Source organism: Diadema antillarum, unplaced genomic scaffold, assembly GCF_040938485.1.
Source record: "Diadema antillarum isolate AM-2024a unplaced genomic scaffold, OU_Dant_1.0 seq00000633_RagTag, whole genome shotgun sequence".
Lineage (NCBI taxonomy): Eukaryota > Metazoa > Echinodermata > Echinoidea > Diadematoida > Diadematidae > Diadema > Diadema antillarum.
Window position 1 is genome coordinate 1,739,007 of NW_027271550.1, and position 17,627 is coordinate 1,756,633.

General features: G+C 40.1%; 1 protein-coding gene across 3 annotated transcripts in view; it reads right to left on the reverse strand.

Moving 5' to 3' along the window:
• The window catches only part of LOC139736168 (presenilin-1-like), a 43,612-nt gene extending 29,709 nt beyond the window's left edge, over positions 1 to 13,903 (reverse strand). Inside the window, exons 1-2 of one of the 3 annotated variants that reach the window (XM_071646899.1) lie at positions 13,835 to 13,903; positions 7,688 to 7,907 (exon numbers count right to left, since the gene is read on the reverse strand). In XM_071646899.1, the coding sequence (XP_071503000.1) occupies positions 7,688 to 7,900 (213 nt within the window). In that variant the 5' untranslated portion in view covers positions 7,901 to 7,907; positions 13,835 to 13,903. Of the gene's footprint in view, positions 1 to 7,687; positions 7,908 to 9,471; positions 9,683 to 13,434; positions 13,598 to 13,834 lie in introns of those variants that run through there. The other 2 variants (XM_071646897.1, XM_071646900.1) reach the window with 2 other exon arrangements.
• Between the last annotated feature and the right edge of the window lie 3,724 nt (positions 13,904 to 17,627).

A 17,627-nucleotide genomic window follows, 5' to 3' on the forward strand; every position in this document is an offset into this window, starting at 1 on the left:
CATGAGTTCACAGCATAACATTTTGCTCTAATATTTGATGACTCTTCTATATTTATATAATATTGGATGCACTTGAGTGGTATATCAGATATATTGCATTCATCAACAGGAATATTGCACGAGTCGAAGACGAGTGAAATATTCATGTTGATGAATGCAATATCAGGCCTCGAAATAGGATTTTGGAGGGGCAAGGCCATTTAGAAAAGGGCACTTTTTCCAAGAGGCCAGGGCACTTAGGTCAGTCAGAGGGGCACCAAGGCCACATTGGAAAGGGCATGTTGGGTGTTTATACATGATGTGAATGCCCCATACAATTGTAGAGCTGTATGCTATCGACCGTGCTGCTACACTCCAGCAGCGCACGCACGCATAACAGCATAAGATCTCTCCGCAGCAGACGACGTTAGGCAGTAGGCCATATGCAATACGATGTAGGTTCTGTAATACAGTACGTTCTCAACGCATACGCCGCGCTCGCTTTGGAGCACTTCCGGCGCCATTTTGCTTTGAGAGCATGCGGGCATGAATGCAGAGCGAGAGAGATGGCAATGCTCGCAGCCGTCCGACAGGCCTGGCATTTTTTAGCATGGCTTGCGACCACTTGCTCCGGCCCGCCGCTGCCTAGCTAGTAACTCTATGGCCGCTGCGCTGCGGAGGCAGTCGGGACGGTAAAAGCCGGTCGGGCGTACATGTACGTAGACTTCTACACGTCGTCTCGTATCTTGGAAAGATACTTTGAGTTTGAATCAGATATATTGGGACGCGAGTGAACTGAAGGTATGATATTTGAGATCAGGAAAGTTGTTCAAGCTTATTAAAGTGTAGACTTTGAGAAAGGGCATATTATACGTCATAAATAATAAATTTCATTCTAAAAGGGCACCACGGCCACAAGAAAAAGGGCACATTTTTTTTTTGGCCGTAACTTTGATCAAGGAAAAAAAGGCATTGCGGCCAACGAGAGGGGTACCGACGGCCATGGCCGTCGGTGGCCGTCGGTTTATTCGAGGCCTGCAATATATCTGATATACCACGAAAGAAATCCAATATCATTATTATTATACATATACAAACCACTTTCCACGACAACACCACATTCAATTTCAAAAAAAAAAAAAAATGAAAAAGGGTTTCACTCACATTCGACATGAAAGTGATCAAAACGTCCACGGCAATTCCTTCTCTGTTAAATAGGCCTATGCTCTAAAAACATCTAGAGCACTTTTTGTTGCCTTTCGTGTGTTCAACGCGTCTTTTTCTCTCAGAATGTTTTCGAATTCGTCAGAGTCTAGAGTCGCGAACCGTGGAGGCCGCCATTGTTGTTTACAAAATCTAACCTTTCAACTTGTATACGGAGGTACAGTACAGTACAGTACAGTACAGCATATCAGCGAGCGACTGCTGGAGACCGGGCCCGGCCGCACAGACGATTTACGTGTACTCCTATGGCATTTCTCAACCTCATCGCGCAATGCCACTGCACTTTGCTTTCTTTGCAAGCAATACTGCGCATGCGTATAAAGAAACATTTGAGTGCGTTATTGACAGCAGAGTACAATATTGGAAACAATATTGTACTCTTTTTCTCCATTGATACGGGTAATGTAAAATGCATGGGACAGGTATTATGCTAACAATATTGCATGTCATTAAGCAAACCCCTTGCAGGAATATTGATACATGGTTTTATTGTATCGAAAAAGTGGCTTGTTATGTATAATAATGAGTGATAGCTAACAATCTTTCATGCCCAGTAGATAATGTGATCTCTTACAGCTGTATGGGGGGGGGGGGGGGGGGGGGGAGAGATGTGGACATACCACACTACATGGATTATCATGGCCTACAGTGTAACTCTCTGTATCCTGCAGCAGAAAGCTGGTATGAATCAGTTTGGTTCTAGTTTCTATACAATGATACATCTACTCATCCACTGAACTACGACTGTATGTACATGATGTATGTTGCTGGTAAAATGAAAAAAAGGGGGGACCACAGCCGAGCATGGGCAAAACATACAAATGGTGCACTCAAATACGAATTGTGTAGGTTTCATGGCAGCATTGAAGAAGCTCGGTAAGAAAATTTTGGAAATGGAATCAATGCAAGGTTGAGGACATCTATGAATTAAAAAACTTTTGATTACCATGGTATTCTGATGCAAACCCTGTATCTTGTTTACATCATTTTCTGTTGTATTAATTTAAAGACATTTTATTCAACACTCCTGCTTTGTACTGTGGTCTTTATACATTTTGGGAGTGAGTTTACATCAAAATTTAGTTGTCACATTTCATGTACATTTGAAACAAGAATCATTTCTCATTGCCTCCCATACATAATAAATTCAAGTTAAGAGATCTTAAAAGTGTACACTGATTGAAGATAAAAACTTTTAAAGAATTAAGAGTCAGGAATTAATAATCTCTATGTGCATTACAGTTTTTGCTTTGTATAATCAATGAATCACAACTATATTACACTACAGATGTATACACTTGATTCTGCTATTAAAAACAGCTTAATAATGAGAACTAGAGATGACACCCACCTTCTTAAAATGTAGATAAAAACCAATAATCTGAGTTTCCACCTCTGACCCAGGACTATCGTTAGTCCCGTACCAATTTTTTCAGCTTTTTACACTCGCCAATTAGTCCCGTACTATCTCTTGTCCGGGGCTAAGGAGAAAACTGACCTTTTTACACTCGTATTTCTTAGCCCCGGACTTTCCAAACCACATGAATATTCATAATTACGCTGTGTACTGTACACGTACACGCACGCACCGGCAGCACTTGATTACCTCGTTTCTGATTGGTCAGTGAGGGTCGGACTTCGTCTCCGTCGCTTAGCCCAGGATTATTTTTTCGTTCTGTTTACACTCACTTGCTTGGCACCGCAATTGCGGTGCTAGCACCGCAATTGTGGTGCTAACCCCTGCTATTTTGCAGGGCCAGATAGTACCGTACTATCGGTGGGGCTAGCCCACTTTGGCAAAAACGAGTGTAAACAGAAAGTGGGCTAAGGATAGTCCCGTACCAACGGTGGGGCTAAGGCCCCCCCCTTAGCCCCACCGTTGGTCCGGGGCTAAATAAGGTATCTTGACAGACAACACATCAATAATGAGCACTTATATCTGTAAGTGACATTTTTGCTATGTTATGATAACCAATATACAGTAGGCCTGTGACCCCAAGTACCATGTGAGAGATTAGAAGCACACAAGATGGGAATGCTGTGTCCATTGAGAGGGTGGAGAAGACAGTAGAATAAACGGAGCTCTTCTGCTTGCCTTTGTAATCCTGAGCCAGTGAACGGTTTCTGCCTGAATTTCAGATGCATAACATCCCAGGTGACTTGCTGAATGCCTACATGTTCTTGTCTGGGGATTCTTTCTACATCCTATATGCAGCTACTGTATTACTAAAGCACAGCCCATGATCCAAGCCCTTTTACATGTAAAATGATACACTTTTTGCAGCATGACATTATATAGATGATGACTGGCGGGGAGGGAACATACCAAATGTCCCACCCAAAGGGTTTGAAATGCTATTGAGGGACTTATAGCCTCCCGAAATAGCATTTCAAACCCTGAGGGTGGAACATTTGGTACATGTTCCTGACAACAAAAGTCATCATCTGTTATATTATATGGGTTAGTCAAACACAATCATCACCCTATTGATTACGTGAAAAATATGATTGTTCAATCGTTTAGTATCGTTTGTAATTTGTTACGTGAAAATGTTTTCCCATGGGAGAACATTACAAAAATGTTCTGCCCATAGGCGAACATACTTCGTAACCAATGTGCCTCCATCACGTGACTGTGTTTCTTATGCCAATCACTAACTGGTATTTGATTAACCCATCTACAGTAATATACAGGTATGAGGCCTTTATAATGCAGTCATCCAAGATCTACTTACAAGTACGATGTACATGTGTGTATCTCTGCTGGTCATCCCATGCTTAGCCTTGTCATTTCCCCTATGAGGAAGTGCTTTGATATTCTGCGGCTCCATGCAGGACACACTCAAAATGTCTCACAAACATGTTTCAAACACAAACTGTGGACTTGCTTGCAGCATTGGGGCTAGGCCCTAGCCCACCAAAATTGTTTTCACAAAAATGCTTCCCATCTTGCGATCTATTTTTTCAATGTCTAGTCTCTAAGACTCCGTTTACAGTGCAGGGCTGGGCCGAGCCGCGGCCAAGCCGCGGCCAAGTCCGGCCTCAATTGCGGTACTCGGTCGTGCAATTCTGTCCGTTTACAGAGGAGGGCTCGGCCCGGGCTTTTAATTCATACCTGTGAAAATGTTGTCGTAGTGGGCGCTCTGCTTGTAAACAAACGACTATCATTGGGAGCGCGCCGGTCGCAATTTGGTACCGCATTTGGCCCAGTTTGCATTTACAGTGAGGAAAGGCTGGGCTCGGCCGTGGCTTGCCGAGACTACCTCCAGAGCTTGGCCAATTTCGGTACCGCATTTGGCCTTTTGCGCGTTTACAGTGAAATGAAGGCTGAGCCCAGCCCTTTCACTCACTGTAAACGGGGTCTACGTGATTTCTACAATCATTCTGTCTGTAAACTGAAAGGTTGGCCACTATGACTACCCTCCTGCTGATCGTATCTCAGATCAGAGGCCAATTTTTGAAAGCCACGTTTGCTGGGATGATGCCAGAAGTGAATTGCTGCAATATCAATTGACCGAAAGTTCTATTAACACTTGTGCCGTCTATTTTTAGATATTATTGTTTACAGGTGAGAGTAATGGTATAGACCTTATGCATTGACGTCATCACTCGCTTGACAACCTCTCGCGACGCCATCACTCGCTTGACAACCTCTCGCGACGCCATCTTAGAGGGCAAGCGAAGTCCTTGACACCGCACGCGTGCAGCTAGCTGTGTGCTTTTCTTATGCGCGCTAGCGGCGACCGCCTCACTCGCCGCTAGTCCCCAGGCCAGTGGCAGTTTTTTTTACCATCAAACAAGTTTGACATGACATGACACATTATGCAGCAATATTTGGGTAATTTTCTCACATTGTGCAATCGAAATACTCACAGTAACTAGAGAATTCCTAGGTTATATCGCAGAAATTTGTATCCATAGCGCAACATCGCCGTTCGCTGTATGTATGTCGCCATTTTGAATTTCATTAGCCAATCACATGCGAGGTACGTGTTTTAGTAAAAAAACACATAGAAATCTACCTCGCATGTGATTGGCTAATGGATTCGTAGGTTGATGAGCTGTTACGACCGCTGGTAGTTCCATCTTTTTTCATGAAAATTGTGCCAAAATGTTGGATATATCATTAACCTGGTGAGTGCAATGCATACCTCAAATGTCGATTTTGCTATACAAGCTTAAATTTCCCGATCTAGGGCTGTGGATTACATGCAATAGAAAAGACAGTAAAAGAAACACCGATGTTGTGTGTAAATGCCCGTTGCCTCGCGTGTAAAAGCATGCTCCAGCAACGCATCGCTTGCCCTCTGAGGGAGGGCGCCCTTCAGTTGGTAAGACCGTGTGACGTCATATGCATAAGGTCTATTTCCAAGTACCTTTTAATTACAGTCATTATTCTTAAGTCTTCATCTATTAATGTAAAACAGATAATGTCACATGTCAGTTGATTATCATAGATGGGTACACAGTACTGACACTGTTTACATCGCTTTGCAATTACTCTGTATTATGCAGAAAATTAGAATCCCCTTTCATACAGAGTGGCACTGGCAGTAAAGCAAACTGTTGAAATACCGTTTGCACTTGTGATACTACATACACAGCATATCTTTTGCAGTGTAATAATCTTTGTGAATTTCATGAGTTGAAAAATTAACCACTTGTGAAAATATTGCCTCCAATATTAAACTCCAACCCATCTAGTATAGTGTCCAAAGTGGGATATTAATTCTTTTTTTTTTCCTGGAAAGGGGAAAACACTTTTGTCTCATTCCATCACTTGGTTATGGTTGCCAAATTGGCCAAAAATACAAAATATTATACTCACTAAATACAGTCAAACCTGTCCTAGTGACCACCTGTCTACAGCGGTCACCTGCTGTATATGACCGCTATGAACAATTCCCTCTGAGAGAAAAAAATATATTAAAGGACCTGTCTACAGTGGCCACCTGTCTGTAACAGCCATTATTTATTTATTTATTTTTTTGGTCTCCCTTGGGTGGCCGTTATAATATAGATACATGTAGGTTTGACTGTATAATGGCATGATGCAGTATCCTTACATCATGTACTGACTTACAAGTGTAAGGTGTATTACAAACAAAACTCAATCAGTTAATACAAAGTACAAGTTGTAATTCTAAATTCCCAGTGCAGAGCTCTTGGAGGCATACATGTGTACATTGACATACCACGTTCATGTACACCTTGTGTGTATACTTGCACAGTCCTCTCACTCACCATGCATGATATTAATCTAGAGGGGTCTAGGGCAGTTACCCCCCTGTTATGGGCAATTATAGAATGGGTAGCGAGAATCCTGCGATCTGATTGGTCGAGAGCTATGTGTTGATTTTTACTGGCCGCACGCTACGTACGCTGAGTCACCGTGTGGTAAACATGTTATCGCGCACTTGTAGCAAGAGTACGCGTACTTGTAACAAAGGTTTGCGCACTCAGGTTGGCCATGCGTCCAGTAAATACTGATGCATGGCTGGCCGTGCGTCCAGTAAAAACTGATGCATGCTTGTTTACGGCAAGCCAAAAGGAAATGCATCCAGTAATTTTGTCATCGGGTAACACGATAGAAAAATGGGTTTTTGACAAGAAAATTACCCATTCTATAAATCAGATGACGCACATGTCTTTTCGTGCGTCAGTCGGAATATAGTGTGCATGCGGTAACTATGGAATTTAGCCTAAACCCACTCGGCTTCGCCTCGTGGGTTAAGCATTCCATAGTTACCTTATGCACACAATTCCGACTGACGCACTCAGACCTGTGCGTCATTTGTATATTATCCCGGACCCTTCCCCTGGCCCCAATCCTAATCCTAATCCTAATCCTGAACCTAATCCTAATCCTAACCCTAACCCTAATCTTTACTCTAACCTTACCATTAACCAGTATTTAGCTGGGGGTAATTGCCCTATGGGGGTAATTGCCCGGATACAATCTAGAGAGATCATATCTACCGAATCATAGCACTGGTATTCAAATTACTGGATGTGCTGTCGTAGCAACCATAATAATCAGGTACCGGTATTTCATCACCTCTCAGAAACTACTACCATGGTACATACTTTCCATATCACAATAAAAACTGCATCTAACTGGTTAATTGGGAAAATCCCTGAAAATTGACGGGTTGATATCTATAGGCAACCCGGTCAACAGAATATAATGCACACTATTTGCATAATATCATGAATATAACCTGCACACTATCATTTGAATGTGTACATTGTAATGCTGAAAACATGCAATCAGTGGTCATTTTTATTGTTTATGGTCCCCAAAAGTGATGTCTAGTAATGGTGCCTAAGGAACTTGTACATGCATGATACAGTATTTGCAAACGTGAGGAACTCTGTGTTACATTGTATGTTGTGCAGCAAAGGGAGTTAACAGTACTGCACATACGCTATAGTGACAAGTGTTCTACCTGCATGCAATTGATTTCAGAAATCTCTCTCTTACCCTTCTCTGCACTGACGTGGAATGATTCTCGGCGTTGATGCTCGTGCCGTAGTTTGGGTTGGTGGCTCCTTCCGTGATTGCCGTACTCGGCGACTGCGCCGTGGGTGCCGTCGTGCCTTCCTCCATTGTGTCCGACTGCTGATCGGCGTCCTCGTCAATCATCAGTCGGGTGACCTCCGTCGGGTTATCTTCGTCCTGTTCCCAGCTGCCCATATGAGATCTACAGGGAGAGAGAATGCCACGTCATTTCGCTGCTACTCACACTCAAACTCCAACCCAAACAAGTCATAGCTCCCTCAGTGTGGAAGGGGACGTGCAGCGGCCGTGTGATTAGACGTCACAAAATTACCCACTTCCTCCTCACTGGCTGAGTAACCTAGATATCAAATGCCACAATCACCAGCACTCCTCTTGCAAACAAGCAACCATTAACCCGCCAATGAGCAGCACTTGTTGTTCTAACAAGGATTAAGTTCCATCTGCCATTTGAAACAAAATTAGACACTTTGTAAACTTATTTGTGACATGCAATTTCCTGAAATAGGAATCAAGGATAAACAAATGTCAGTACCTAATGAATTAAAGCAACAAGTCTGAGTAAACCTCTTCTGAAAATAAAATCTGTATTTAAATTTCAGAGCGCTCTTTATCAGGCAAATAGTATAGTATGGCAGGACATCATTTGAAACATTTGTCAAAAGACCAAAATTTCAACAAATTGCTACATGTACATTGTAAGTATAAGCACACAAAATGTTAACATGGCTGAGAGGTACAACTTTTTGTACACCTGCAGGTACTCTAAAAATGCATCAACACTTGTGTTATTTTCTAGCTAACATAACATATTCAATGTAAGAAGTAATTCAAGAACAAACAGAAAAACATATTCAAATCAAGATTAGAATAGATCTTTTGCCTCCATGTCAATCACATCTCTTGCTCGGAACTTAACAATCTGTTCAAGCCATGCTTCTCAGCTTTTCTCAACCCAAGGCCCACTTTGACTCCTATATTGTTTTTCTTTTCTTCTTTTTTGAGACCAAGTTAGATCATATATAAAATTTCTATTTCATTTTTGGTGGGCATCACAGCCCACTGGTTGAGAAGTGTGGTATCAAAGTATATCACACATGTACAAACCGGTAGAACAGTGACCATTATTGATCTCTTCATTTAAAAAAAAAAAATGGCCAATCAATTCCACTTTTCTCATTTCATTTCTTCCCCTTCCCCTAACCTCCCCCCCCCCCCCAAAAAAAAGCAAATAGGAGAAAAAAACGAACCCATATACATGTACAAGTACACTCTATGTATTCAGATTGGATTCTGAAAGCATACATTTTATATGTAGGTATGCACAAGAAAAAACAAAATGAAATCTAAGTAGGACTGATTGTTGCATGTGTTAACAAATGTCTGCAAATATTGACATGCTTCTCATTTCTGTATCAACCTTTCTGTGAATTCTTGCTATGTTTGCAAAATTCACAAAGTAGCATTGTGAGAATAAAAACATATTCAAATCTGATAAGAAACGGTGATACATTTACCTGTTTTTGTTTTTTTTCTACCAATAATGATAGACCCCCTTTCATCAGTAATATTGACTACAATGGTACTTTTGTATTTCACACATGTCTAAACAAAAATATCAATCTACCACACATGATACTTTCCCATACCCTACGATGAAAAGAAATGATGAATCAAAGGTGATACAAAATCAAATGAAATGAAATTTCAAATGCATGTACTGTATACAAATGTAAGGGTGTACTGACTTTAACCACCGAAGTGGACTTCAACCACACAATAAAACCAAGTATTATCTCCAGCAGGCCGTTTCACAGGCAGTTATGTTGAAATGGCAGCCAATCACAGTGTAATCACCAGCCGGCTACCGTATCCACCGTGGTAGGACAAACTACAAGTACACTGTACATGGAAATGACTAGAGTTCAATTGAACACATATCCATTGACATCCTTCATGACTTTGACCGATGTCCAAGAGGCTGATGACCACTGCTATTAAACAATGGTCTGTCAGGCAGCACAATTTTTAACCCACAATCCAGTCCTGACAGATGAAGACAGTTCTACATTGGATCCAGTATAGAATTGTGCACGTACACGCAAACTGTGTAATGCAATGTATTGCATTATGCATTATGTACATGTGTGTCTATTGCAACTGCAGGTTTGGACTCCATAAACTAAACAATCCTGATCTTTGCACCTGAGAATTGTCCAATCCAAGGAATAGTACAGTACACAGTATGCACACAGCAATAAGTCACTTGATCAAACAAGTGGGAATCAAATGCTCCGGACAAGCCTAATGCCACCTCCACAATAAACCAAACACTGGGGGCTAAGTCGACCATAGCTAATGGTCATGATTTTAGACAACAATGACCAAAAGCAAAGACAACACACAGACAGCCCCCACAGAGATAATGTGATACGGTAATTAATCAGATTTTCTGTTGACACCATAACGTCGCTGGGGTGACAAGACCTTGGTGAAAATGACTTTTTTTTTAATTAATGGTCAGATAATCAGTTAAGTGATATCCTGTCCAAATCCTAGATGTCTTACCCCAGAAATTAAGCCACCATGGCATGTCAGAGGAATGTCTATCCCATTGGATACAGTGCTTTGGCTGCCATGTTTTTTTGCTCTCCTGAACATTTGACATTTTGTAGATACGAGGTCTTGTCGCCCCAGCGACGATAAGCAGTCCTCAACGAAACAAACAAGCCTCCACTCATGAATCACGTCAGATTAATATCATCACTATTCATATTGATAACTGTACAAGATTTACCTTTTAAGTTATGGTAATGCAGAACTGCGAGCCAGTTTGCAGGAAACTATAGTAACCAGTGGAATTCCTCAGGGAAGTGTCATAGGCCCAATACTATTTATTATTTTCATCAACGACTTACCTGAGATTATATCTACAAATTCCACAGTTAAATTATATGCCGATGACACCAAACTGTATGCCTCATGACACGAAGAGACTGATAATAACAATCTACAGGAGGATCTGTATAAACTCACATCATGGGCCAAAGACTGGCAGTTATCTTTCAACCAAAAGAAATGTTAAGTAATGTGTTTCGGAAAGAGAAATCCTGGATTGAGTTATTATCCAAACCCTGACGATACATCAGAAGTTTTGACAGTTAATCATGAGAATGACCTTGGAGTACTATTCGACAGCAGTCTGCAATTCTCTAACCATGTCAACAGAGTATGCGCCAAGGCAAATAGACTGCTGGGATTAATCAGGAGATCCTTTTCTAATATGGATGGAAGAGGCTTAGTACAATTATACAAATCAATCATTCAACCATCCCTTGAATACATGTAGTGTAGTAGTGTTTGGCTCCCATGCCTAAAGAAGGACATTGTCAAATTGGAGAATTACGTACAGCGAAGAGCAACAAAGCTGTTACCTGGTCTGAGAAACCTGAGCAACACAGAACGACTGAGGAAACTGTGTCCCCAAACATTGTCATATAGGAGACGCAGAGCAGATATCCAGACGTTATAAGCAGATCCTGAATGGCCTAGACGATTTGCATAGCTCACATTTCTTCCAGCAATTAGTACACATTCCAGGACAAGAGGTCACACACTCAAGCTCTGAAGAACCTACGCAAATTCAAATGTAAGGCAAAGGAATTTCTCACACTGAGTAGTTAATCTATGGAACAGCCTACCACCTGAAGTCATCAATAGCAGCAGCATCAACACCATCAAATCAAATCTTGAAGTCAGGGAAACATAAATTCAACTGTTACGACCCGGATACTAAATTCCCATGATGCTCCTGCCCTACGCATGTAAATAGTAGTGCAAATAACATTCGCAGCAAGACTCAAGAGGATGCAGAGGGGCAAATAAGTCCAGTATACTTTATGCCCAACATCAAGGTATATCAAGGTAAATCGAGAACACAGACTTTTCTGTTAGAAACCTGCCTTCAATATTTACTAACACTGATTACAGGTATCTATCATATAACACTGCCAGTGATTTTGTTCAACCTGTAGATCACAGGGCCTGAAACAAAATTAAACTCATAAAGTGTTAAGCAAAAACAATACCTTGGGTACATTTGTGTTTCAAATTGACCAACTGTGAGTATGTTACAGTAGGTCTAATTGTACTTCCTGACACAATACACAGCAGTAATAAAACAATGGCAATGGATGAATCCAAACATTTTTGAATAAACTGCTTCCAGTACTTTCCCTTCTGCTCCATGCTTCACTCTAACAAGGAAGAATCCCTTGAGAATGGAAAGCCGCTAATGTCGTCACTTCTTTATGGAAGGGTGACAAGCACACCAGTTTCTCTAAACTCCTCCGGACCAATGGATTTCTCTGTCCAACGTTAGCCCACATCAATTCCTAGGAGCAAACGCTAGCTGCTATCGATAGCGAACGTTAGCTATCGATAGCTAACATTAGACGAAATGTGGTTAGGTATCAATAGCAAACGTTAGCTAAATTCCCGGTGATTCCCCTAGTCGTTAGTTAACGATAGTAAGAAAGTAGATGTGGATGTAGCTATCTTCCTGAAGCGCAGCTGAGGAAAGATAGCGTACACATTCAGATCGCCGAGGAAGTGATAGTTTGTCTCATTGCCTGAAACCCAAAGATGATTATTTGCTTTATATTGCACATCTAGGGTCCTAGAAATTCCCATTTTATTCCACATCTGAAACTGTTTTAGCTGTCTTTAGGTATCCTTAGGGCTTAGGCTACGTGTGCACGTAGATGACAAAACAATGAATTTGCTGCGCACACTGCGCGGCATCGAAGTGAAAGTGTGTTGCACTGTGTACTATCAAGTGACCTAGGTCACATGATAGTCCACAGTGCAACACACTTTTATTTCGCGCGTACTCATCTTGCATTAGGACTGTGTGGAGATCAGCGAAACAAAAGGGACTATCAACATAGAGTGTAACAAACTTTTCTTCTAAGGTGATGTGATGGGCAAAACTACGCTTCATCATGTGATCAGCTCTGGACCAATCCTATTGCAACATTCTTAGTATGTGGAATACAATATTCGTTAGCTAACATTACAAGTGAAACTTTATTGTGACGGATACTGTAAGTTCTATCCTTCGTAAGACTGAAGAGATTGCTTCCATTTTATTTGACTGATTCAGGAATTCCTCCAAGGGCCAACCCAGGGAGTCAGATTTGAGCAGAAGAAAGAGTATGAAACACCACCTGTGTCACATTTGGAGTTTTGCAGGGCATTAACTTAAACCTCTCCTGTTTCTGGTTTTCATCAATGACCCCCCCCCCCCCCCCCCCCCACCCCCATTATTACATCTCATCATCATCCACACGCCTCCATGCTGATGATTCCTCTACACAGCCTAGAGCTCTACACTCTATGGAAGAAGAAATGACAGTCTTTGTTGGCCAATGTGGCAATAGCAATGACTAAATACACCACGTAACTTGAGTGAAGAAAACATTGTAGACTATTTTCTATCGACTACTGCTCCTAAGTCTTGGGCATGGCATGGACTCGATGGAGGAAACAGTTTAACATTATCAGTAGATTTACAAGGATTTATTCTCCCCTTCTCTCAGTTTACGAAAATTAGAACATAGATCTACGGCAGTAAATTATTTATTTAGTCCTGATACCACGGCTGTACGAACGAAAGAGTATACCGAGTATCACTTGCAGTGTACATGTACCTTCGCTTCGTCATGTAGAATATCTTGCCTCACTCTAGGCCTATATAGCAATTGTGTACAAAGAAGAGTAGGGTTATCTGTCGAGTGTTGTACAGAAGACCAGGGGCAAGGCTGGACCACGGACCATATACCACCCGATACCGTACCGATGCAGTCTACACAGTATGCTACGCATGTAATAATATTCTAAGCGCTATCCACGAACATGCACTGGTAAGCCATAATGATAAGAGCGTCAAAGTGAAATGCCCTGACTAGGCAATGTACAATGTATGTATTTCCGCATTCAATGTTTTGATTATTTATAGCCATGATCAAAGTCCACTTAAGCATAAATACTTGGTCTACACTGATATCATATTCTAAAGTCGCCAAAGACATGCGTAAACGATACCTGTACCTATTCACCGAGTCGTAGCAGTTGGCAGCTTTCTCGGCATCTCCATTGTTGTCAGCACTTCCGCTTTCCTCGTTCTGCATCATTTTGAGTCACGTGATGTTTGTTGGTGGTGGTGCGGGTTTTTATGCATTACATTGTGCTTCATCATCGATGCCATCTACCCAGGCCAAGCGACGCATCGTAAGTGTGTAGCGGAAAAGGGTAGATTTATACACATACATAACATAGATACCAGTGTTGTTGCTTTTCTCTCAGAGGTAAATAGAATTAAACTGAAAGTTATAAAATTCTGAGTAAATTATCACAAGGAAGCTTGGAAAAGACAAAGGGAGATGCTTTTAGGTCTTTAAATAGTCATACGTCACCTGAGGAATTGACGAGTATTTTAGGCCTAATATTGACAATTCCTTCGAGTATATATCATATTATCATGAATCGTTCCTCCATTTTATCTTCTTCTCTTTTTTTTTCTTTCTTTTTTAAAGCTGCCATAAGAACGGTCACGAGCATACTGATTTATTTATTTCGCCGCAGTACAGGTCTATATTAGATCGTTAGACAGGAGATTTCTGCGATATTATTGATGTGAGTTGGGGTTTTGTTCAAAATAGTGTTTGTTGCGTTTTATCTCACAACGTGTAAAATTTTTCTCTCCGTATCCTCGTAGATTATTACTTTTATTAAACAATGTTAAGATATGTTATTTACCTGCCGTTCATACTTCACTTATCTATCAGTATCTTACTGGATGTGAGTTTGGTTTTTGTTCAAAATAGTATTTGTTTTATCTCACAACGTGTAAACTTAATTTTCTCTTCGTATATCCTCACAGATTATTACTTTTATTAACAATTTTTATTTTAAGATATTTATCTGTCGATCTTTCATACTTCACTAAAACAAACGGTTTTGCAAACACACCCTAAAAATATGGCTCTCGCTATAATCAGTCACGTCATTACTTTTTAAGACGTGGTTATCACTGAATAGAAAGTCTTACTTTCGAATGTCATTTTTATATGTCGTGTACCTAATTTTCCATCATTAACAATTCTCGTGATGAATATTGGTCATCTAGGGAAACATCTATTTTTAAGTTTAGACCTTTACTATTAGAGTACTAGTATTTCATTTGTTTTTATTAGTGAGTATAATGTATGAATGTCCAGTAAGTTGCGTTGATATCTGGATTGTTGATTGCAACCCGGCAACCACTAGGCAGGGGCCGCGAAGCTTTTTGTTTTATTGTTAATTTAGTTTGTTTGTTTTGAATTTTGTAAAAACATTATAACGGCATTCAATGTTTTTTTTTAATTTCATTTTTCGACAAGAACATAATTATAGACATCACTTTTTTGGGTAACAGAAAATAAGGTGCGTAAAGCTATCAAGGATGAAAAGAATGTATGATGATTGTAGCACCTTACAATTTATATGAAAACCAGATACATGGCTTCGAAAGAATTTGCAATTATTTTTTCCTGCGATGCGTATAGACCTATATGTATAATGTTTTCAGATATACCTACCACTATAGTTATTGAAGCCATTACCATAATGTGCATGTAAAATTCACTCTCCTTCACATGGTTGTATTATCCCGCCTTCGTATATGAGTGGATGGACAAATGTATTGATAGTAAATTCCAGTGAAGTCTGTAACAGGAAGTTTCCTAATGTAATATTGATCGAAATACTGTACGTTGCATGTAAACATGCCGGTGGTATGTATACAATCAGGGAGGATACAATGTACTGATGTCACTCTTTATCTATATTAATCTGCTCACACCCGGGGCCTCACAGTCTGTGCAACTGCCACCAGCCCAGCTGGCTATTTGCGACACATCCCGTGCACAGACACACACACCCTCACACACACACACACACACACACACACACACACACACACACACACAAACACAAACACACAATTTCTATATTTTCACTCCATTAATTTCCACACAGAATCTACAGATTTGTATAGAATTGACGCCATACAAAGTGAAAAGGAAAATCACACACACAAACACACACACACACACACACACACAAACGAACAAACACAAACAATCTAACAGAATCTGCAGATTTGTATAGAATTGACGCAATACAAAGTGAAAAGAAAAATCACACACGCATACACACACACACACACACACACGAACACAAACAATCTATAACAGAATCTGCAGATTTGTATAGAATTGACGCAATACAAAGTGACAAAATAGGATACAAATTATTAGTATTGATGATAGATTTTTTCACAATGTTCATACCTGCAAGTTTATACGAAAATATTTTTCATGAGTTCTATGTCCGACACCATCAATAATATTCATATTGATCTATACAAATACATAATGTTGCTATTGTATACTACAGAGTCCACATGTTAATTTTAGTCCATGTACATAACTGAATTACTGGAGCATCATGCACACAGAGATTAAAGGGACTGTACAGTACTGATTGAGGTGGGGATTCAGGTTTAAAACATTCCTAAGTGAGATAATAAGAAACCTCTTATGAAATATGAAAGAGCATGTAATTTTAAGAAAGATTCAACGTTTATTTGACGAAAATTGGTTTTCAAATGGCTGAGATATAAAAAAAAAAAGTGATGATGATAAAAGGCGACAGGCCATGCCTTTTATTAGGATCTCTTTGTTTCACCTTGTTTTTGGATATCTCAGCCATTTCAAAACCGATTTTCATCAAATAAAACTTTTGATACCCCGTAGAATTGCATGCTCTTTGACATCTCATTGAATGGTTTATGAATATCTCGCAAAACGTTACAAGCTAAATCTTCACCTCAACCAGAACTGTACACACTCTTTAAGGCATGAGACTCAAAATTTATCATTATTATGACCAAATGTGGAATACTGCTAAGCATGCTATCATGTATTACAGCGCGCAACGATGTTCCCTGCTCACGATGGAGGGGAAGCAATGTCTCGAGCATTTTAAACAATCCTTCGACTTTTCATCCCTTTTGTACACTGTTTATATCTGGAACGACGTCATGCGTACATAATCAGCGAGTAAACACAAAGGGTTTGAAACACATAATCTATAAACTTTCACTTCAAATAGCATCATAATTACAGAGGGGTGAACCGTGCCATCAGGTCTACATATTTAAGCACAACATTAAGAACATTTGCCGCTTTTCATTTTCCGAACCATACTACTATATTCTACTTACATAACTGTAACATCAGCATGATCATCTTCATTATTTTCTACATGCGCTTCAGAAATGATAATGACCACTACCAGAAGGAAGAACTAAGAAGATACTATCTTCTACCTCCTAAGCAAATCTCATTTAGTTTCGGGTTTGTTTTTTGTTTTTTGCAACAGGTAATGTTTATGAAAAAAATACCATTCAATCAAAATGGATCTTTGTATATCTTATACTGCAGCAAGAGACGAAACTATTGGATGTGTCAATTCATGCTTACATTTCAGCAGTTCAAACTACTTGCAAAATAAATTGCAACACACATACGTCGATCAGACGATAGTTTCATACATAACTGCATTAATATAACTGATATAAGACGGAAGAAGATTTGAATCGATAAACTCCGATCCAAGAAAAAAAGGTGAGCCTTCAAACAGCAGAATATTGTTTTGTTATTATATAATCCGTGGCATATATTATCATAATCCACAGAGGTCCTCCAATTTTGTTCTCCCCCAGAGGATTGACGTCTTTTTTTAAATCCATTCGGGGCAACTGATGTTTGCACGATTCTTAAGACGTCATGGTTTAAAA